The 22,532-nt window shown below is 40.9% G+C and overlaps 1 protein-coding gene across 1 annotated transcript in view; it reads left to right on the top strand.

Annotated features, from left to right (window-relative positions):
* The first annotated feature begins 332 nt into the window (after window positions 1-332).
* The window catches only part of SFR2 (Glycosyl hydrolase superfamily protein), a 94,279-nt gene continuing 72,079 nt past the window's right edge, over window positions 333-22,532 (top strand). Inside the window, exons 1-4 of the mRNA XM_089428605.1 lie at window positions 333-662; window positions 751-1,066; window positions 1,635-1,773; window positions 2,070-2,236. Coding sequence (XP_089284731.1) covers window positions 479-662; window positions 751-1,066; window positions 1,635-1,773; window positions 2,070-2,236 — 806 coding nt within the window. The 5' untranslated portion in view covers window positions 333-478. The remainder of the gene's footprint in view (window positions 663-750; window positions 1,067-1,634; window positions 1,774-2,069; window positions 2,237-22,532) is intronic.

Raw genomic sequence — 22,532 nt, 5'->3', positions numbered from 1 at the left:
TAAATAGCTTTATATTTACAAAGCGCTTTATCTCATTCCCAATCCTCTCATGTGCAATTTTGGTTACAAAGATGGCAACTGCAACTATTCGTATAACCATTTTAGTTCCCGGCATTAGTATAGTATTTCGATTGTAACTTGTCTGATAAACTTTGCGAAAAATTTAAATGACCAACTTGCGAAAAATTAAAACAAGCCACACATAAACTGAAACTTAATCTTAACCTTATCCCTCTAAGTTACGTATGTTCAGACGTTACTAAAAACTACTCGTATACGAAAAGACAAAGCATAAGTTAGCGATTTTCACATGCTGTCCCCACAGTCTTCAGAGAACCACAAGAAAATTAGATGCCAATAAAAAATTTGAAAGACAACGACAGCACGATATTTGGCTGCTTAAAGGAAACACCTATTTCTGTTAAGCTGATCCAATCGACCACAATTCAGTTGAATGAATGAAGTAGAATAGATTGGAATGGGAATCCACTTTGTGCCCATTTTGCTGAATGCCTCAAAGCTGGTAGGAGTGTTAGCCACAATCTCAGTAACTGCAAATACTATTGCATTCATCAGGTTCCGGAAGAAATTTCTAGAACCCCTTGACAACCCATTAGATGAATCTGAGGAAGTTTTAGCCACTTTTAACACAGACAAAAATGGTAAGAATTACTGACTGATAACCTCAGTCCTTCGAGTTTAGTAATTCAGAAATTTAATGAAATTGAATTTGATGGTATTGCACTGCAGAGGACGATGGAGGCTTCTTCTTTGGCTTGGCAACTGCCCCTGCCCACGTTGAAGACGATCTCCACGATGCCTGGCTTGAATTCGCCGAGAATGACACCGCGGATTCGAATCCACGACCTAGCGATCAACCACCAAAGATAACTAGGAGTAAGGGTGGAATCCAAGAACCCAAATTGCAATACACTGTTACCAAGAAAGGGAAGAAATATGTGAAAATGGCTATGGAGGCCATGAGCAGAGGTTTCCAAAGATTCTCTGAAAAAGAAGAAGAAGATGAATGCCATAATGTTGCTGCTTGGAAGAATGCCTATCATCCGTAAGATTTTTTCCTTCTTATTCTCCGCTCACCTGTAAAATTTCTCAACTGAATATTTTTTAGCTTCTGCTACTTTCTGACTAATTTTGAATATGAGCTGGCGAAATTTAGGGCTCAAACGCAACCCTGGGGTGTGTTTTGGACTTATAAGGCACATTCGTTTTCAGTGTGGTTTGGGAGGTTTACATTAACTGTTTACAATTTTTGTTTACTGCAAATCTTTCAACTATTACTTTTGGTTGTCATAGTCCAGTCCCAGTGACCTTACACACTTGCCAAATCACCTTCCCTGAAAGGGAGGGGGCATGAATAGTGAAAGCTCATTACTTCACTCTGCAGCTCTAAACATAGCTTTGAATCACAGTGGATTGATATAAAGGTTTTCCAAAGCAAAATGTTTGTTCAGGATCCTTTCTGCTAAGAAACTCCTACTTCGCATTAATTTTCAATTATGGTCTTGTTTGACCTGGGGAAAGAAATGCTGGATTTTGCTATGTTAAGGGGGAATTTTATGGAGAGTAGGTTGCTTTGTCAGCACCAAATAAAATCAGATATTTTTATTTAACAGGGAAGAACGATTGCGCTTTTGGTCGGATCCAGACACAGAACTTCGGCTTGCAAAAGATACAGGGGTCACTGTTTTCCGTATGGGAGTGGACTGGACCAGAATTATGCCTGTAGAGCCTGTTGATGGCATTCCGAACTCGGTATGTGTTTTTGAGAGGGATTGAATGGAATGGTTTTTCTTGGCACTTGCACGCTCTTTTTCAATTTTAAATCCTTTTACGCCAATTCAGTGCACACACATCACAGCCCATAATACCATACGTTCATGTATCAGGCAACACGTAATCAGGTTTGTGTCACCCAGTGAGAGCAAGCTATCTGTTGTTCCCTTTTTTTGTGTGATCACTATTTAAGTTTTCAATTGACATATTTAGCTCTAGCTTAAAACTTCCATGTAATTGCCAAATATGACAATGGTGATAGCTTACCATTACAGGTGAACAGGGCTGCATTGGAACACTATAGATGGATTATCGAAAGAGTCCATGCTCATGGCATGCGTGTGATGCTAACATTGTTTCATCACTCTCTTCCACCTTGGGCTGCAGCATATGGAGGATGGAAACTTGAGAAAACTGTCAATTATTTCTTGGAATTTACAAAGTAAGTATATGCTACTATTCTCATCATTTGAGAGGATCCAAAGGAGATTTGCACATTTTTCAACCTAGGATTTTATGGCATGTAGATGTAGATTTCATGAACAGTTTCAAGACCTCAGAGATAAGTATGGCAAAATAAGAGAGAAAACATAAGTACATTAAAATCATTATAAAGACAGCGTTTTCTATGGTCATATCATAGAGTTAGGTCCGAGTACGCAGCCAAATTATATCATCAACTTCAAGAATACATTATTTTAGTCTTAAACTCCCTTGATGTTGGCTTCTGCATAAGAATACTTTCTGTCCTAAGTACCTTTATCATAGTCTCTTGTTATGTATTTGGCTGCTAGTTTTTGTTTTTTCCCATCATATTGTGTTCATCCCAAGTTCGTCGTTTGATAATTATATCTTCAGCTATGCACCGCTGTTGTTATATTATTGCTGCCTATATCTTCTCGTTATTGCTGGTGAAGACCCCACTGGTTATAGAAAACAGTTGGTTATGTAACAAGCAGGTCCATAAGAACCAACTTGAGACGACCTCATGAATTCAGATACATTCTTGCACCGATCCTATGTTTTGAGAGTCAAGGTTCTTAAGTTCCACAAGCTAGTCATTTGTTATCTCAGTATCCAACAGGGCAAGTAATTTTGTACATTCGCATACGCTTTCTTAGAGACAGATTGCTTTGTAATAGATCCAATTGCTCAAAGATCAATCAATAAAATACCGCAACAAAAAATGTAGGTTTTCCCATTTGGGTTTCCTGGGTAAACAAGCGTGTCAATTTGTATGATTGTGTTTTTATCTGTCAATTATTTTCTGCTGCTTATAACTTGTTAAGAAACTCTATATCTTGGTGGACGTAAATTTGGTTTAGTTTTTAGTTGCCTTGTTTTTGGGTTGTTTATCTAAGTAGTTGTAGAGTTTCAATGGAAAATTAACATGGTATCAGAGCAGAGATCAACATAAAGACCAACACCAGATTGACCAGTTAGTGAAGAGTGCAGATTAGGTAGAAAGCTTGTGCTAGAGTTTGAAGAGCGGTTCTTTGGATAGCAGGATTGCCTTTTAAGGACTAAGGGGAAATCACTGTTTAGAGGGAGCCTCGAACTTCTGCTCATGGAGGGATCGGATCTCAATGGTGTTGGAAGATAATGGGGCGCTAGAAGTTGTGAAGAATCAAATAGGCCACCTCAGGATACCCAATAGTTGATCCAACATAACAAGAATGACACCATCGCTAGGAGGATCATTCTTCAGCGGGTCAAAGACCATATTATCCCTCATCTACATGGGAAGAAGATGTCATATGAGATGTGGAAAGCCATCTTAGATTTGTATCAGGGTTCTAGTGATGCCAGGAAGCTTGTTTTGAAGGACAAGCTAAGAAATATCTGGATGAGCAAAGGAGAGCCATCATTACCAATCTTTCCAAGTTCACCCAGGTTCAGGATGAGTCAGTTGGAGTGGGCAATACTATAGAAGACAGTGATCTTGTTAATATATGGTATGTTCTATGCTTAGAGAAGTTTACTTCAATTTCTTATAAGCCACTGTTTAGCAATCACATTAACATACAGTAAAATGCAGATAGAACATTAGTAGATCGACAAAAAACAAGCCAAGACAAGAGACACCAGATGTGGCGGCTAGCCAGGGACAAACACCAATGTGGGGAAACCCTTTGATCAATTCTTATATAATCTTCAATAGTTCAGTAGAGAGAGAAATAGTACAAATACATAAATCTGTAATTTTAGGACAGCAGCAGCAAACCCTAACCAGCAAAGTCAAAGCTGGTCAAACAAGATAGAAATGACCTCCAATATACTTGGTCAATATCCTAGTCAACTAGGCCTCCAACAGCAAGAAGAGGCAGCCCATAAACAGTCCGAAAAACCCAGTCAAACACAGTCAATCTGAAGTCAACCTGCTTCCACAAACTAGGGCAGTCAATAATCAATGAATGAATTGAATTGATTTACAATGAGAAATGAAGCTCAATAAATAATACACAAGTATTTACGGAAACATCAAGTTTCTACTAAGAAAATAGAAACAACAAGTTTCTAATAAGAAACTGCTAATAAGATCACAGACGATTTTATTTACATAAATGAGCATTAAACACTTAAAATAGCATTATTCTAATACCCTCCCTTAATGCTCAATCGATTTACAATACCTATAGACCCTCTGAATTTTACAAACTTATTAGGACCAAGGGGCTTGGTGAAGATGTTTGCTAGTTGCTCCGTTGTGGGAACATACAGCAACTGAATGGATCCGTCTTCAACAAGCTGTCGAATGTAGTGACAATGGGTTTCCACATGCTTTGTTCGTTCATGGAAAATTGGATTCTTGGCGAGTTTGAGCACTCTTTGATTATCACAGAACAAGGGAGTAGGACCTGCCTGGGAAAAATGCATATCCGCAAGCATACGTCGAAGCCAAACTACCTCACAAGATGCCTTAACTGCTCCCCGATACTCTGCTTCTGTCGAGGAGAGAGCCACTGCCTGCTGCTTCTTACTAGTCCATGTGACAGAACCGGATCCCAGACTAAACACATACCCAGCAGTAGATTTATGGTCATCAACCGATCTTGCCCAGTCGGAATTTGTGTAACCACTGAGTGTAGGATCTGAACTCCGTACAAAAGTCCATAATCAGGAGTGCCACTCACATAACGCAGCACACGCTTTGCTGCTAGCCAATGATCAGCCTTAGGAGCTGTCATGAAGTGTGAAATGTAGCTCACTGCAAAACTAATATCAGGTCTAGTGGCAGTAAGGTAGATGAGGCTGCCCACTAATTGCTTGAATAAAGATTCATCCACAAGTGGTGAGGATGACTGAGCTGAAAGTTTGAGCCCTGGTTCCATAGGGGTCATGGCAGGTTTGCAATCCTGCATTCTGAACCTGTCCACGAGACTTTTGGCATACTTGGACTGGGAGAGAAAGGTGTTGTTCTCAGTTTGCCAGACTTCAACCCCCAAACAGTAATGAAGAAGTCCCAAATCTGTCATATCAAACGTGCTGCACAAATCCTGTTTGATCCCATGGATCAAATGTGTTGAACTGCCAGTAATGATAAGGTCATCCACATAGACAACTACAAACAGAATATCATCCCCAGTATGCTTGATATACAGGTTTGCATCAGATGGACTCCGCTGAAAGCCATGAACAACTAGGTACTTATCATTTTTCATGTACCAAGCTCGAGGGGCTTGTTTCAGGCCATAGAGTGCTTTGACTAATCTACAGACTTGCTGTTCTTGATCGGCAACCTTGAATCCTGGAGGCTACGTCATGTAGACTTCTTCCTGTAAGTCACCATTTAGAAAAGCATTCTTTATATCCATCTGATGGACTTTCCAACTGAACTGAGCTGTTAAGGCAAGGACGAGCCGTATGGTACTCATCTTGGCTGTAGGAGCAAAGGTCTCCTCATAGTCTATGCCTTCCTTTTGTGAGAACCCTCGAGCAACAAGGCGAGCCTTATACTTGTCTAGGGTTCCATCAGCTTTGTATTTTACTTTATACACCCATTTGCAGCTAATGGGCTTCTTCCCTATAGGAAGATCAGAAAGGGTCCAAGTGTGATTCTTCTGAAGACTCTGGAATTCGGCTTCCATAGCCTGTTCCCACTCAAGTATACCCTTAGCCTCTGAATAGGTTTGAGGCTCAAAAACACTGTGTAGGTTAGCCATAAGAGCAAAATTTACTGTAGGCTGTTGTTTGCTCTTATTTCTGGAAGTTCTACCTTTAAGGAGCTCATTATCCCGGAGATCACCAATAGTTTTAGCCCACCATTTAGGCCGGAGAGTAGAATAACCAATATCAGGAGTAGGTGGAGAAGGCTCAGGAACAACAGGAGCAGTAAGAAAAGGATTATTTCCCGGAGGAAGCTCAAGTAGGGCATTATCAAATGCTGATGCTGCATCATCCCTCCCATCAGGTGGACCTAACGGAAGAAGAACACTGTGATGCTGATCCTCAGAACACTGCTTAGAAGGAGGAGACTGAAAGAACCCTCTGTCTTCATCAAATACTACGTCCCGACTGAAGATAAGATGATCAGTGTTTAAATTTATCAGCCTATAGGCCTTGTGGTGATCACTATACCCTGTCATCATGAGTTTCTGGCTTTTGGAATTCAACTTAGAGCGCTTAGCAGCTGGAATCCAAACATATGCCATCGAGCCAAACACTTTGAGGTGACTGATCGTAGGCTTACGACCAGACCAAACCTCTTCTGGAGTCTTCCCCTTAACAGCCTGAGTAGGTGATCGGTGAAGAAGATAGACAACGGTAAACACTGCTTTAGCCCAAAATTTGTTCGGAACACTCCTGTGTTGTAACATGGAACGAGCCATTTCAACAACTGTACGGTTGCGACGTTCGACAACACTGTTCTGCTGAGGAGTGTACGGTGTAGTTAACTGGCGTTTGATGCCATGGGTGTCACAGAAGTTGGAGGCAGAAGAACAAAATTCTCCCCGTTATCTGTCCTAAGAGTTATGATATTACAGCTAGACTCTTTTTCAACTAAGGACTTAAACTTCTGAAAGATACTAAATACATCAGATTTATATTTTAGAAAGTACACCCACATCTTTATACTGAAATCATCTACAATAAGCAAAAAATATTTGCAACCAGTAACTGAAGATGTATTCATAGGATCACAAATATCAACATGAATTAACTGGAGTACCTTAGATGTGCACCAAGAGTCTCCATCCTTGAATGAAGACCGATGTTGCTTGCTAGCTTGATAGACGTCGCACACTCCCAAATGCTGAGTTTGAATATTAGGTAACCCTGATACAAGTCCTTCCCGAGATAGTTGAGAGAGATATTGAATGTTTAGATGCCCATATCTCTGATGCCACAGAGCGCTGATGGGAGAAACACGAGCTGCTAGAGCTACTTCTGGAGAATCACCAGTGTCAAGAAGTATGTATAGGCCATGATCCTCTAGGCCAATAGCAACCGTAAGACGAGTTTCTTGTCAATAATGGAGCACTTGTGCGCACTAAATACCACATTGAGCTGAGGAGAGTTCCTCATAATCTGGCTGACAGACAACAGATTAATTTCCATACCAGGAACATAGTACACATTCAGGAAGATGAGTGTGCGCCCACCAGACTAGATCTGAACGGTACCTCTGCCAACCATTATGTACTCCTCACCGTCGCCGAATACCACAAAATCACTGAAAGATGAGAAGTCAGTAAACCAGTCACGCCTGTGAGAGAAATGACGTGATGCACCAGAGTCAATGTACCACGCAGAAGACGGGGCATGATCTGAGGACCTCTTAGCCATAAAGGCGTAAAAGGCAGATTCCTTTTGCTCGGAATGTTATGCAACATTCGCTATCTGATGAGACCCTCCCTACTTCTTCTGTTAAGAAGCAATCCTCTGTCGGCAATCTTTCTTCATGTGGCCAAACTTGTGACAGTAATTACACTGCACATTTTTCTTCTTAGTAGGATCAAAAGGCTGAGAAGAAACTTTTTGCTGAAAGGACTGAGAGACTGATATTTGGTAGCAAAAGCATTTTCTGAGGAGGCTGATGAAGCACCACTACCAAACTGCTGTTTCCAACGATCCTGCTGTAGGAGTTTGGTGCATAACTCCGGAAACTTCAGATCAACATTAGTGGTGGTAATGTTGAGTGTTTCTATGAAGTGTTCATAAGGTTTTGGTAGACTTTTCAGAGTGATGGCTACCATGTCTTCTTCCTCCATGGTCTGACCAATGGCTTCGAGCTGATCTCGAATGTCTTTAATCTTGTTAAGATGTTCCTGTAAATATGTAAATACATATGTTCGTCCATCATGATGGAGAACAACTGATGTTTTAGAAAGAAAGCTCTGCTCTTGTCGGAAGTCTCGTGCAATTCCTTCAAATGTTGCCAGATTTCGGCAGCTATCTTGCCGGAAGGAATTTGTGGTAACTGATCATTAGTCACTGAGAGTTTGAGAAGCATAACAGCCTCTCGATTGCGATCATCAAACTTATCTTGATCTGCACCAGGTGTACCAGGACTGAGCTCTTTGCCCAAAACAAGTTGGTCAAGACGCCTATATTCAAAAATGGTCAACATTCTCTGTTTCCAGATGTTATAATTGGTGCCATTAAAGCGCTGATTGCCTTCCAACATCAGATTGGTTAGCGAGGCCATCTGCACGTTTCCCAAGATACAAAAAACTATAGAGGAGTCCAGCACGGATTTCAATGCAGATGCCGACTAATCCGGACAGAATCTGATAGGTGCTGGAAACAAAATTCAAATGCTGCTGACTCGAAAATCAAGGCACAGAAAACGATGCACCCAGAAAATTCTGACGACTACCCAGTTGAGATTTTACAAAACCCACATCAAATTTGTAATCGGATTTTTTTTTGACAAATGAAAAAAAATAAAATACCTTGGTTGAAAAAAAACCGAGCCACGAAAAAAATCAACGCAATAATGGACGGGTTCTTGAGTTGGAGCCACCGGAATGGGAGAAACCCAGGATTCCACGCAGCATAGAAAGAATACGAACGCAAATGGCTTGAAAAATGTCTAGCGTAACTAGCAGATGTTAGCGGCTTTTCGCGTGCACGATACAACAGAGGAATATTGCCAGAAAGTATTGGGGATTTGGGCAGTGATAGCCTGCCTTCTAAACCCCATAGGTAGACGGAAAGTTGCACGGATTCCGACAGTGTAATCTTTAGGCGAGCGAGCTGTGGGCTATAGAAAAATCATTACAGAGGGCAGCGATTGGTGGTGATAGCTGGTTGATGGCACAATACAGACAACTTGATTGTTGCTGGTCGGATGTTGTCCATACGTCGAAAACGGAAATTGTGGCGGTGGCATAACACCACAGAAATGGACACTACGCAGCGTGCGGAGGGCTTGACCCAGCGTGGTCACTAATCGTGGTCGACGACAGCAGGATGGTGGAACGATAAGTTCTGCATGACAAAGCGAGGATGGGCAAGTGTCTTTACTGCGATGCGAGGATACTGTCAAATGTGCGCACGCGCAATTCGACGCAACAAACAAACACTGTGCCCTCCGATTACGAATCGACCAGACGGGTTCAAGTGGAATATGGTATTATCGTCAAGGTTTTTCTCAGGAATCACCGGCTTTATCACATGCTCCTTCAAATCTGCAGCAATCTGGGCATTGGTCACTGTCTCATCGTGCTGAGTGGAGATGAGAACAGTGTGAACGCGCTCAGGAATAGTGACAAATCTAGACGTGTTGAGACGTGCGGATCCGAGGAATAATTTTTCTCTGCCAGGGGAGAAAAAGAAGTATTTGGAGCTCAAACCATGTACCAAACCACACAAATCGTTGGGCCCGCTGGTGAAATCCGAGCTTCCACAGAATGGCCCAGATCCAGATCCCTGCGACACTTATTTAAAGCCGTGGAAATTTAGAACCCTTGACATGCAACTGTAGGAGATTAAAGAATCCCACAAACACAGAAAACTTTTCAATTTACTAACAGTGACCCTAAATGGAAACTGAAGAAAAAATTCTCCATATAAGAGCAATTTCGAAATGAATCACTAAATTCTTCAAACTATGAAAAATTATTTCGAAATACTACCCAAGCTCTAATAACATAATGAATGAATGAATTGAATTGATTTACAATGAGCAATGAAGCTTAATAAATAATACACAAGTATTTACGGAAACATCAAGTTTCTACTAAGAGAATAGAAACAAGAAGTTTCTAATAAGAAACTGCTAATAAGATCACAGATGATCTTATTTACATAAATGAGCATTAAACACTTAAAATAACATTATTCTAATAGTCAACGTTGGTCAAACCAGAGGTCAGAATGCCTCGGTTTGTATGCCGAAATTTGCGGCCTGCCTAGGAGAGACAGCCACACCAGAACCGCACTCAAGAAAGGTCAACGCTGGTTAAAACATCTTGTTGCAGCCCTAGTCAAACTCGGTCAACACAGTCAAACAGATCTGCGTCCTCTTTCCTCCGTCCTTATGCATTCTCCAACTTCGTCCTCTTCTTTCCCATGTGTGTGCTGCTCCTTGTATGTAAACCCAATCAACTAAGGAGAGAAGAATGTGAGAGATGAGATGAGTGAATAATGCCTCAACCTATCTTGTATTTATATGAAACGTTGAGCATGTGTGCCACACATTTAGTTGCTGGCCGACCTTGACAATTTGTCAAGTAAATACAAATAAATTCATATCTCCATAAATACTTGTCGGAATTGGATGATCATTAGATCAATCCTACACCTCTTGACGAGATATCAGCTGCATAAATAAGATGACCCACATGGAGTTTGGCCGTAGTTGCCAATTTTAACACTCCCTCTCAATTAGGGAGAATTCCATCTGCTAATCCATCCGACCGTCGGTACTATCTCTGCCATCAAATGCACTGCCCTGCACTGCTTTGCTGAACTATGAAGAAGAAGAAATGATTGAGGATGTATCATACCATCCTCCACTGACCCAAAGTCAGTCCCAGAGAGTGTGTCATACCACTCTTATTGATCCCAGATCAGTTCCATTGATCCCAGATCAGTTCCATTGATCCCAGATCAATGGAGGTCATCCTAGCATAGGGAGTATGTTAGATACAATGATGCGTCCATTGATAGTACTTCTATGGTCCCTAACCCCATTTCCCTACTCATTGGCCAGATGAGAGGTACTTCCTATGAATTCTCGACTGCATGGGTAGGATGCCTTGACAGGAGAACTATTCATCCTGTCCCTAAGTCGCCACGGGGTATCATAGGGGAAGGCTGAACTTTTCACCCTGTACATAGCGCACCACTAGGGGAGGGTGAGTCGCCCTGTGGTCGCATGTTGCTCCAAGAAGTATCCCACTCCCCCCGTTGCTCCCAGAGCTCAGTGCATCCATCATGCAAGACCCTCATAAGAGGGTCTCTCAACGACTCCAAGTCGTTCTCGGAAAGTCAAGAATTTGACGTTTCCCAGGGGCTTCGACAGAATGTCAGCGACCTGCTCATCTGTACCGATATGTTGGAGCCTTATTGCTCCCCACTGTACCATATCCTAGATAAAGTGGTACTTGATGTCGATATGCTTGGAGCAATCATGAAATACGAGATTCTCTGATAAATGAATCCCGCTTTGGTTGTCACACAGGATCACGGTAGTATCCAATGTAATTCCAAATAGCTCACTGAAGAGCTTCTGCAACCAAACAACCTCACAAGAGGCTATACTCGCAGTAATGTACTCTGCCTCAGCGGTGCTCAAAGCCACCGACTTCTGCTTCCTTCTGATCCAGGATATCAAGGCAGATCCCAAAGAGAAACAACACCTGGAAGTGCTCTTTCGGTCCACCACACTGCCTGCCCAATCAGCATCGGTATATCCATGTAGTCTCACATCTCCGGCAGTGTATCTCAACCCATGAGTGACTGTGTGCCACGAAGGTATCTCAACAGATTCTTGGCACCAATCCAATGTGAGTGGTGAGGTTCAACCATATGTTGACTCAATGTGTTGACTGCAAAACATGTATCAGGACGAGAGTTCACCAAGAACATCAATGCTCTGATGAGTTGATGATACTCAGTAGCATTTTGCAAAACAGGTCCGGCAACACTACCGTTTAACTTCTTGAAGTCAAGCTCCATCGGGGTAGTCATGGGCTTGCAGTCCACCATACCGAATCTCTCCAATATCTTCACCACATATTTTCCTTGAGATAGGAAAATCTCCCCTGGCTTTTGCCAGATTTCCAGTCCTAGGAAATAGTGCATTAGTCCTAGGTTCTTCATCTCAAACTCAGAAGCCAACTCCCTCTTACATTTGTGAATGAGAGGGTCTGCACCTTTCAGAAAGAGGTCGTCAACGTACAACACCAGTATGAGAGGTTTATCATCTTCAACCTTAAAGTAAAGGTTAGGGTCGACTTCACTCCTAGTGAATCCAGCTTCATCAGGTAGCTATCGATTCTCTCATACCAAGCTCAAGGTGCTTGCTTCAGCCCATAGTGGGCTTTCTTCAATCTGCATACATGAGATTCTCGATCATGATTCTCAAATCCCTCGGGTTGTTCCACATATACTTCCTCTTTGATCGAACCGTGCAAGAATGCGGTCTTGACATCCCTCTGATGTAGGTTCCATCCTTGCGAAGTAGCAAGGACTATGATCGAGCGGATGGTGGTATATTGGGCAACAAGTGCAAATATCTCGTCATAGTCTATACCTTCCTTTTGAGAGAAGCCACGAGTGACAAAACGAGCCTTATACTTTTCAGCACTTCCATCAGCTCCATGCTTTATATTGTAAAGCCATTTCGAAGCGACAATAGTTTTGTCCTGGGGTCTGGGGACCACATCCCAGACATCATTCTTCATGGTGGACTCGTATGAGAGCTCATTTTGAATGATCATGCTTATAATGGTCAAGTATCCATGATACCTGGTCGACTTCTTACTTTCCCGGGAAGTCCCTCTGGGTGCAATGTGTCCTTCAGCATCATCAAGTGTCCCCCTAAGCCATGAGGGCCTCTTCCTAGAAGAGGAAGGCTCCTGTGGAGGGGGATCAATAGGGTCCATAGGTTCTTCCACTTCGGGCATTGTTTCATCTTTCTTTTCCTCCGGTTTGCTGGTGTCAGCTTCTCTAGATTTCCTTAGTATAGGAAGATTGTCAACTTTGCTAAGAGCCATATCTTTGTCAAAGGTGACATCATGGCTAATCTCGACTTCCCTTTGACCGGCCACATAGATTCTATAGCCCTTAGTATTTTCGCTGTAGCCCACGAAGATTCCCTTCTTTCCAGATGCACCCAATTTATTCATTTTCTCTTTCGACACATGAAAATATACAGGACTTCCAAAAATTCTAAAATGAGATACATCAGGTTTCTTACCAGTGAACATCTCTTCGGGAGTCTTGGAACCCAATGCTTGATGAGGGCATCGGTTTTGAACATATATGGTGGTATTCGCAGCTTCGGCCCATAGAAACTTCGGAAGCCTTTGATCATGGAGCATAGCATGAACAACTTCCATAATCGTACGATTCTTCCTTTCCGCCACACCATTCTGCTCAGGAGTATATGGTGTTGTGGTCTCCCTCTTAATGCCAGCCTCTTTGCAAAAGTCATGGAACTCATTGGATTCATACTCAGTCCCATTATCAGTCCTTAAGATCTTGATCTTCTTTTCAGTTTGATTCTCGATCAAGGCTTTGAAGTGACGAAACTAGGAGAACACTTCATCCTTATTTTTCAAGAAGTATATCTAAGTCTTGTGAGAATAATCATCTATAAAAGTGAGGTAATATAAATATCTTCCCAAGGAATTCACAGGCATCATACCAAATATGTCGGAGTGAACCAACTACAATATATTGGAGGTCTTGCTATGGCTTGAGGGGAATGGTCCCCTTTTGGGCTTTTCCTTCGGCACATCCCGGACATACACCTTCTTGCTCTAATTTGAATTCGGGCATCCCAGTCACCATTTGTCTCACATCGGGTAGAGCTTTAAAATGAAGGTGGGCAAACCTTTGGTGTCATAGTTCGGACGGAAGAGATGTGTCACAAGACATGACACCTAACGGACTTCCTCCGACTTGATATAAAGAGTCAACCCGAAACCCAAGAGTGAAAGCATCTTTAAAATTCTTTTTCCATACACGTACCTTGCCATCAACGAAGGCCACCTTGTAGCCTTTGTCTTCCATTGCCGAAATGGACACCAAGTTCTTTTTGAGATGAGGCACATATAGGACTTCTTGCAAATGAATTGTATTACCCTGATTCAATTGTAGAGTAACATTTCCTACGCCTTTCACAGGATATTTGGAGTTGTCTCCAAGAATAATTTCCAGGTTGGTCTCCTTCTCTATTAGATTAGAGAGAGCTTCTTTGTAACCAGTGAAGTGCCTTGAGGCACCACTATCAATAAGCCAATTGCCCAATGAGTCTGGAGGAGAATTAGTAGAGAGGGTCAATATTAGATAATATTCATCTTGCTTATTGTTAACAATGTTAGATTCATATCTGGAGTTTCTTGCCTTCTTGGAGGGTTGACCACTTGATTTCCGGCATTCCTCTCTCCTTTGCCATTGAACCTGCCCTTCCTTTGATTGTTGTTGGAATTGCCCTTGGAGTGATTTTGATCATTGTCATGAGATGTGTCCTTTCTATCAGGACACTTCCTTGCATAGTGGCCAATTTTGTTGCAGATGAATCATCCCCCTTTCCTTCCACCTTTTGGTCTGGCCTTTCCCTTAGATTTTGACCCTGTGTTATTTCTCCTTTTAGCATGAGAGGAGAAAGCGGCGGGATTGCCTCTAAATGCAGGCATTTCTTGCTCTTCCATTCTTGTCTCTTCTTGAATGCATCTCGCCATCAATTCCTCAAATCCTGGGATTCAATTATTGTTGAGAAGAGGGGTTCTGAATATATACCATTCAGATGGGAGCCCTTCGAGAATTGTGATGGTCAGTTCCCTGTCAGGAATGACTACCCCAATTGATAGGAGATCATTCTTGATCTCGATGATCCTTAAGAAGTAGGCTTGCATACTCTCATCTTTGCCCTTCTTAATTTCCTTCAGCTTATTCTTAAGGAACAAAACTTGATTTACATCATTAACTTTAAATAAGCTTACCAGTCTATCGTAGATTTCCTTGGAGGTGGTTAGCTCGGAAACGTATGCCACCAGGTGCTTGTCGATAGAGTCTCGAATGATCTTCTTTGCTTTGACTTCACCCCTAGTCCACTTGTTCCTAGCAGCAACATATGCATTTGATGGAGGCTCAATGACTCTGCCTCTCACATGGTCCAACACTTCCTGCTCTTCCAATGTCAGATCGAGAGACATCTTCCATCCGTGATAGTTAGACTTCTCACGGAGCTTGTCTTTAGTGGGGAAGTGTGGTGAGGACCCCATGAAGTCTTTAAGATTGCTTCAACAACCTTTGGTGATTGTTCTTGCTCTTGCTTGGGCTTTGTCTTCACCTCAGCTTTGATACCATGTTAATTTATGGTATGTTCTATGCTTAGAGCAGTGTACTTCAATTTCTTATAAGCCACTGTTTCGCAATCACATTAACATACAGTAAAATGCAGATAGAACATTAATAGATCGACAGAAAACAAGCCAAGACAAGAGACACCAGATGTGGCGGCTAGCCAGGGACAAACCCAATGTGGGGAAACCCTTTGATCAATTCTTCTATAATCTTCAATAGTTTAGCACAGAGAGAAATAGTACAAATACATAAATTTGTAATTTTAGGACAGCAAAAGCAAACCCTAACCAGCAAAGTCAAAGCTAGTCAAACAAGATAGAAATGACCTCCAATATACTTGGTCAATATCCCAGTCAACTAGGCCTCCAACAACAAGAAGAGGCAACCCATAAATAGTTCGAAAAACCCAGTCAAATGCAATCAATTTGAAGTCAACATGCTGCCACAAACTAGGGCAGTCAACGCTGGTCAAACCAGAGGTCAGAATGCCTCGGTTTGTGTGCCAAAATTTGTGGCCTGCCTAGGAGAGATAGCCACACCAAAACCGCACTCAAGAAAGGTCAACACTTGGTCAACGCTGGTCAAAACGTCTTGCTGCAGCCCCAGTCAAACTCGGTCAACACAGTCAAACAGATCTGCGTCCTCTTTCTCGCATCCTTCTGTGTCCTCCAACTTCGTCCTCTTCATTCCCACGTGTGTGCTGCTCCTTGTGTGTAAACCCAATCAACTAAGGAGAGAAGAATGTGAGAGATGAGATGAGTGAATAATGCCTCAACCTATCTTGTATTTATATGAAACATTGAGCATGTGTGCCACACATTTAGCTGTTGGCAGACCTTGACAATTTGTCAAGTAAATACAAATAAATTCATATCTCCATAAATACTTGTCAGAATCGGATGATTGTTAGATCAATCCTACACCTCTCGATGAAAGGAATCTAAGAAAAATATCAGTTGCCTTAAATAAGATGACCCACATGGAGTTTGGCCCTAGTTGCCAATTTTAACAGATCTTGTGAGTCTTGTGCTTCTAGGACTTCATAAGTCTTGGGAGAGTTTCTAGGATGCAGTCAGTGGCAAAGTGAGCCTTCCCAACTGGGAAAGGTTGTGGTTTGATTGCGTCCAAGAAGAAATCCAAAAGATGGACGATAGTTGGAAGATCAACAAAGACAAAGGACGAGAACTTTGCCCTCATAGACAAAGGTAGCAAAGCCAAGGGCAAGAAAGGCCAAGGCAAGGCTGAGTTCAGTCAGAAGGGCGAGAAGAAGAAGAAAGATTTGAGCAAGATCAAGTGCTTCCATTGCCATGAGTTCGAGCACCATGCCACTAAGTGTCCTAATCGGAAGAAAGGGTCTAGTAAGGATCATATGGCTGCAATAATTGAGGTAGATGGGTTTTCTTCTTAGTTCAAGAAAGATTTCTCATTGTTATCTTGTATGGCAAGCTCAGTGGGCAACAGTGTATGGTACATTGATTTTGGAGCATCCTTCCATATGACTGGGAATAAGGAGTATTTCAGCCAGCTGGAGGAGAAGGACATGCCGTTTCACATTGAGCTAGGAGATGATGGCAAGTACATGACCGGGGGAGTTGGTACTGTTAGTTTTGAGAGGGAGTTTGGTAGCTCTCTCCATCTCAGGGATGTTAATTTTTCTTAGGGTTATATTGTTCTTTGTTTTGATAATTTCTTTTCTTCATAACACATTAAATTCACCCCATAATATCATAACATTATTCAAATTTACATCATCATTCAACAACATATGCAACTATGGAGAAAGAACAATATCATTATTATCAATGCAGTAGAACATAAAGGAACAATAGAAGAAAAACATTCACACATAGAGGCACCAAGATTGGTCAGAGACTAGGGAAAACCCACTATGGGAAAATCCTTTCAAATTCTTCTTCTTATTAGATTGTCATTGAATGATTCAACAAAAGAGAATACAATGATCCATATCTTCATCCATACAACTATCCAACAAAAATCAACTAAACAATATCCATGAGATGAATCTAATCATGCTTATACCCAAAACCTTGATTCTAAACCTTGTAATTAACTGTCATTGTATGCGGTCAATTGCCAAACATTGCGGTCAACGAGCGAAAACTTTAGATAATTGAAAAACCAAACCCTAGATGTCGGTCGCATGGAGGACATGCTGTGCGTGTGACTAAAGGGCTTTAGTCGCACGCATGCGCTGGCCAGGGAGCGTCTGCAGCCGAGATCTCTCTGAGTTGGTGCCTGTGACTGAGGCCCAAAACCCTAAAACTGAGATGCGAGCTTTAGACCCTGCAATTTCACATTCGTGCGAACCCATTGCGCCACGGATCTGCCTCAGACTTGTGCGAGCCAAAAATAAGAAAGAGAATAGAAGAATGGTCCATGATGATGTCCAAATGAGGTTAAGGTCACTTGTATTTATAGCCTTCCAAGGGTGTCCAATTTGCTTTAGGGCCGTGTTGACCACTACGTGTCAATGACTCATAGCAGTGCACCCCCTTTTTCGCAAAAGGGATAGTGCCTGATCGATGTGTTTCCGCCATCCAGCTATCATCATCAGCTTGAGGATCATGTTATAATGTAAACCCATTCTGCATGTGTATAATGTAAAAAATGTCAGCAGATTCGTGTCGTGTATGTAATCACCTAGGTAAATCTACTTTTCTGGTGACGATCTACATTCCGGGAGGTTTTTTGCCTCACCGATCTATTCTCGGATGGTCAGTAGAGTTTTCCTTCAGCCTTACCCTAAAGCCGGAGTGGATTTTGTCACTGGGATCTTAGGGGATTCCTAGTGTTATAGATCGAGTCTCTGTAAAAGTGATTTGGGAATAATCCTAACTATTTGGTTATGTTATTTTATTACAAATTGCTTAGTCTGCTGGATTATATTTGTGTTGCAGAAATGGGTAGTCTTTGAGGGTCTATTTCAAATGGGTTTTCCCCCTTGAGATGTAAAAAATGTAAAAATCATGATGTAAAGTGCCTTGAGGGTTAGAAAAATAATTTATCCCCTCATAAGTTACTTAATTAATTTTTTTGGCCAAAATTAATTAAAATCCTAAGCCAGAAATTTAATTAATAATAGGTCCTAGGTGAATTTAAATTTTCCAAAGGTAAAATTCGTGGGTTCTTTAAAAATTAAATTTGAAGAGGTCTAGGAACTAAGGTTAATTGATTATTTTGCTAAATTTTAAGCCTTTGGACCCTGGGATTAAATCAAAGTCAAAATTTTGAGGAAATTAATTCAAAAAATTTATTTTTGAATTAATTAAAATGCATTTAATTGAAAAATTCGAAATTTCCTCAATAATTAAAATTTCGACGGATGAGATTAAAAGAAATTTTGATCCTCATCAATGATCGAGATTACTTTGACAAGGATCACTCGAACTAGCCGTTGGAAGAATTATCATTAAATAAGAGGTCAGTTGTGAGTTGAGTGTCATCTGATCTCTGGATTGTGTACTAAGCTCTCAAGCTCTCTTGTATACCTTTTTGAATTAATGCAAAAGTGTTTGGGGTTTCAACGTGCTGTAGTGTTTCTCTTCATAAATTTATGGTAACATTGTTTTAATTTTTGCTTAATATTATGTGAAAACTATCAATCAATAGCTCTCTTAGAATAATCTGAATATAGGTATCTTATACAGTTTGTTGGATCAGGGTAACATTTTTAATTTTGATTGAAGTAGCAGGTATCTCTATTTCTTCAAAATTTTATTGTTGTTTTATTTCTCTACTTGATTTGATGGTTGATCTAGTGTTTGCAGAAGATCTCTCAGGTTCTCATTGAGCGTTTGGGAATAGTTCTCGTTTGGACCAGCCAACTCTCAACACATATTTTTTGAAGAGCCTAGCCTTAGGATTTATCTAACGATAATCTTTTTTCTGCAGGGTGTTTTTGGGCTAGTACCTCTCTAAAATTTCAAAATCTTTTAAATATTTTGTGGAAATTTTGATAGATCTGGCTATTAAGAGCCTTAGATTATCAGATCTGGGAGCAGAGTTGGACTCATATTCCTCAGATCTGATAGATCTGTAAATTATTCGTTTAGATCTGTAAATTATTTGTATAGATCGGTTATTTACTTGTGTAGATCTGAATTTTTGTAACATAATTTTGAATTTTAACACTTGGGTTTTTGGGATTTTCTCTATTTTTGTACATATTGGGTATTGGGTTTTTCCAGTGTTGCGGGGGAGCGCCCCCCCCCCTCGCTCCCGCTCCCGATCCGCGCTCCGGGCGGGAGCGACTCGGAGCGGGTCGGGAGCGCGCTCCCGAAAAGGGAGCGATTTCGGGAGCGCGCTCCCTAAAAAAATTTTCGCTCCCTGCCTTTTCGTGAGCTTTTTGCGTTTTTTGCATTTTTATTTTTTGTAGTAATGTTCGAAATGCAATTGTTTTTGAAAGAAACAAATAGTTTTTGAGTGGGGCAACTTAATGATCAAGTCTAGGCCCTAGTATTGATATGCTATTCATGGTAATGTTAAATTCTTAAGTAAAAGTGACATTTTCTTTAATTTTCATTTTCATCCTTTTACTTAAATTTTTAACATTACCATGAAATGACTCAGGATGTTTGAGAGTGGTTTCGTCCTCATTGGATTTCATATGGAGAAAGTAGAATTTTAGATTTCATTCAAAATCCAGCAGACTTATCAGTTTTTCAGGATTTCAGGATTGGGGGATTGCAATGTTTCCATTGAATTTTGTCATGTATTAGGGTATGGAACTCATATTTAATCAAGAGTACCAATCTCTCTATGTACCTTGATGTTAGTGACATTGGTTGTCGAACTCCTCTATCATGACCCTTCTAAAAATGTACGCATCACTCAAACAAAATCTTGACTTGACATGCTATGCTTTTTCTATCTTATGTTAATGCTTAGAGGGTGATATTAATGACAAAGATCCCTATACAGATACAAAGGTAATGACAAAGATACCTCTGGATATTAATGCTTGGAGGGTGATATTAATGACAAAGATCCTGATTTTGCAACAAGACTAAAAAATTAGACATTTCTCGTGGTGGCAAGAGGCCCAAGCATAAGAAATAGATAATAGATTTACTTCTCTTTTCTAGTTTCTAGTAGCTTTTATAACTATTGACTCTTTCATATTTATTATGATATTTTTTTAAACAATATATGACAATTTAAGTTTGAAGTTGGAAATTATAACTCATTAGTAATGAATTATGAATATGATGCTTCATGAAAGTTGAAAGTTGTTTCATTTCATTTCATTTTATAACATTTCATTTCATGTTAGATATTATTTGTTGTAATGGTTACACTTAGCTTACAAGTACAACTTTGGTGATCAATGATGATAAATGTTATATATTGAATTTTGAAAGCTTGAAACTTAAGATTGATGAATCATGAGACTCAATATGTTGTATGTTACTATGTTACTAACTTGCGGACGTGGTTGATGAAGATTATAACTTCTAGATGATTGTTGTTATATGGTTCAATCTATGCTTTTTTATGTTTTTTATATCTAATTCATCATTCTACATGTTTGGTTGACATATATGTATCAAAATTAAAAAATATAAAAAAAATATATATTTTTAAAAAATCGCTCCGGGATTCGCTCCCAAACGGGAGCTTCTGAAAATGGTCGCTCCCGCTCCCGCTTCCGCTCCGTTCCCGCTTCCGCTCCCGCTCCCAAGTAACATTGGGTTTTTCTCTTTTCACTTGTGCAGGAATAGATCTGAGAAATCAGCAGAGTAAATCTTCAGATCTGAGCTAGATCTAGACCTTGGAGGGCAAGATCTGGGCTCAAAGATTGTTTGCAGGGATAGATCCGGGAATCACCAAGTAATTCTTCATATATGAGATTTTTTTCAAGCAGATCTAAGGGTTTTGAGACAGATCTAGGCTGGAGGGCAATATCTTATCCCAAATCTTTTTACAAGGTCATCCAGTAAAGATTTTGCAATAAATTTGAAGATCTGAAGCAAAAATTAATTTATATATATATATATATATATTTTTTTTTTTGTTTTTTCAGAAAAAGGGTTTCAAGTTTTGGGGCTCCTAAGCCTAGATCTGTCTTCTCCTAGCCATTCATAACATTCACAGGAACTTCCTTTGGAGAGGCTTTGAGCCAAAAAGGAAACGGGCCCTTGTTGGATGGGACGAGCTTTGCATGCCAAAACATGCAGGGGGACTAGGCTTGAGAGATTCGAAAGTCATGGGAAATGCCTTAGGAGCTAAAGCTTGGTGGAAGTGGCTAGACACCCCCACTTCCCCTTGGGCACAACTTTGGAAAGCCAAATATGCCCCCAATCAACAAGAAAAGGATCTCATTCGACTATCAGGTTAGGTCACGAGATCACCTATTTGGAACCAGGCCTGGAAGAACAAATGGATTATCCAACATTAGCTTTTGGGTGGTCCATAATGGAAAAAACACTCTCTTTTGGGAGGATGCATGACAACAACTCTGACTCTAAATGAAGAAGGCCATGCCCCTTGCAAAGGCTAATGCAGGGTAGAGGAAAAACTCTAGTGGCTCAATACTGGAAACCTACCCCTCAAGGAAGCAGATGGCGAGAATGGCTTAGAAGATAGGATTGGTAACCCCTTCCAAACAATTTTGATTGGCACACATTCGAAGGACTTATTCAAGAGTGCCCGATCCCTGTGGATTAGGAAGACAACAAATTAAGATGGGGCAAAAACTCGGGAGGCATCTTTATTCTCAAGGAAGCTATGGATACTTGGCCAACTACAAACAATTGGAACAGAATCTGCGGTGGATTTCTCTATGGGCAAAACAACAATGGCCGAAAATTACTCACTTTCTCTGGTTGGTCCTCCATGGTAAAATTCTCACCTGGGATAACCTCATAAGATGTGGGTTTTCGGGCCCATCTCGATGTTGTCTTTGTGAGAACTAGGAGGAGGAAACCATTAATCACCTCTTAAACTCCTATGTTTATGCATCAACTATATGGGATTGGGGGGCTGAGGGTTTCAGGACGTTAGACAGAAACAAAGCATCAGTTCAAGGTACCTTGGATAACTGGAGACCTCATATTACCTCTCACCCCATTATCGATAAAGCTTGGAACTTATTTCCAGGAGCCCTTTGCTGGGTAATATGGAAAGAAAGGAATGCGAGAATTTTCAGAAATTTGCAGGCTACAGGGGAGATTCTTCTTACCAAAGTCAAGAAGATAAATCTGGGAATCGATCTTTATTTCCAGTCTTTGTCC

The sequence above is a fragment of the Pinus tabuliformis genome, chromosome 4_2, assembly GCF_031772625.1.
Source record: "Pinus tabuliformis cultivar Carrire ecotype Pingquan chromosome 4_2, CPIR1, whole genome shotgun sequence".
NCBI classification, from domain to species: domain Eukaryota; kingdom Viridiplantae; phylum Streptophyta; class Pinopsida; order Pinales; family Pinaceae; genus Pinus; species Pinus tabuliformis.
The sequence above is the reverse complement of the archived record's forward strand: the minus strand, read 5'-3'. Positions and strand labels throughout refer to the sequence as shown.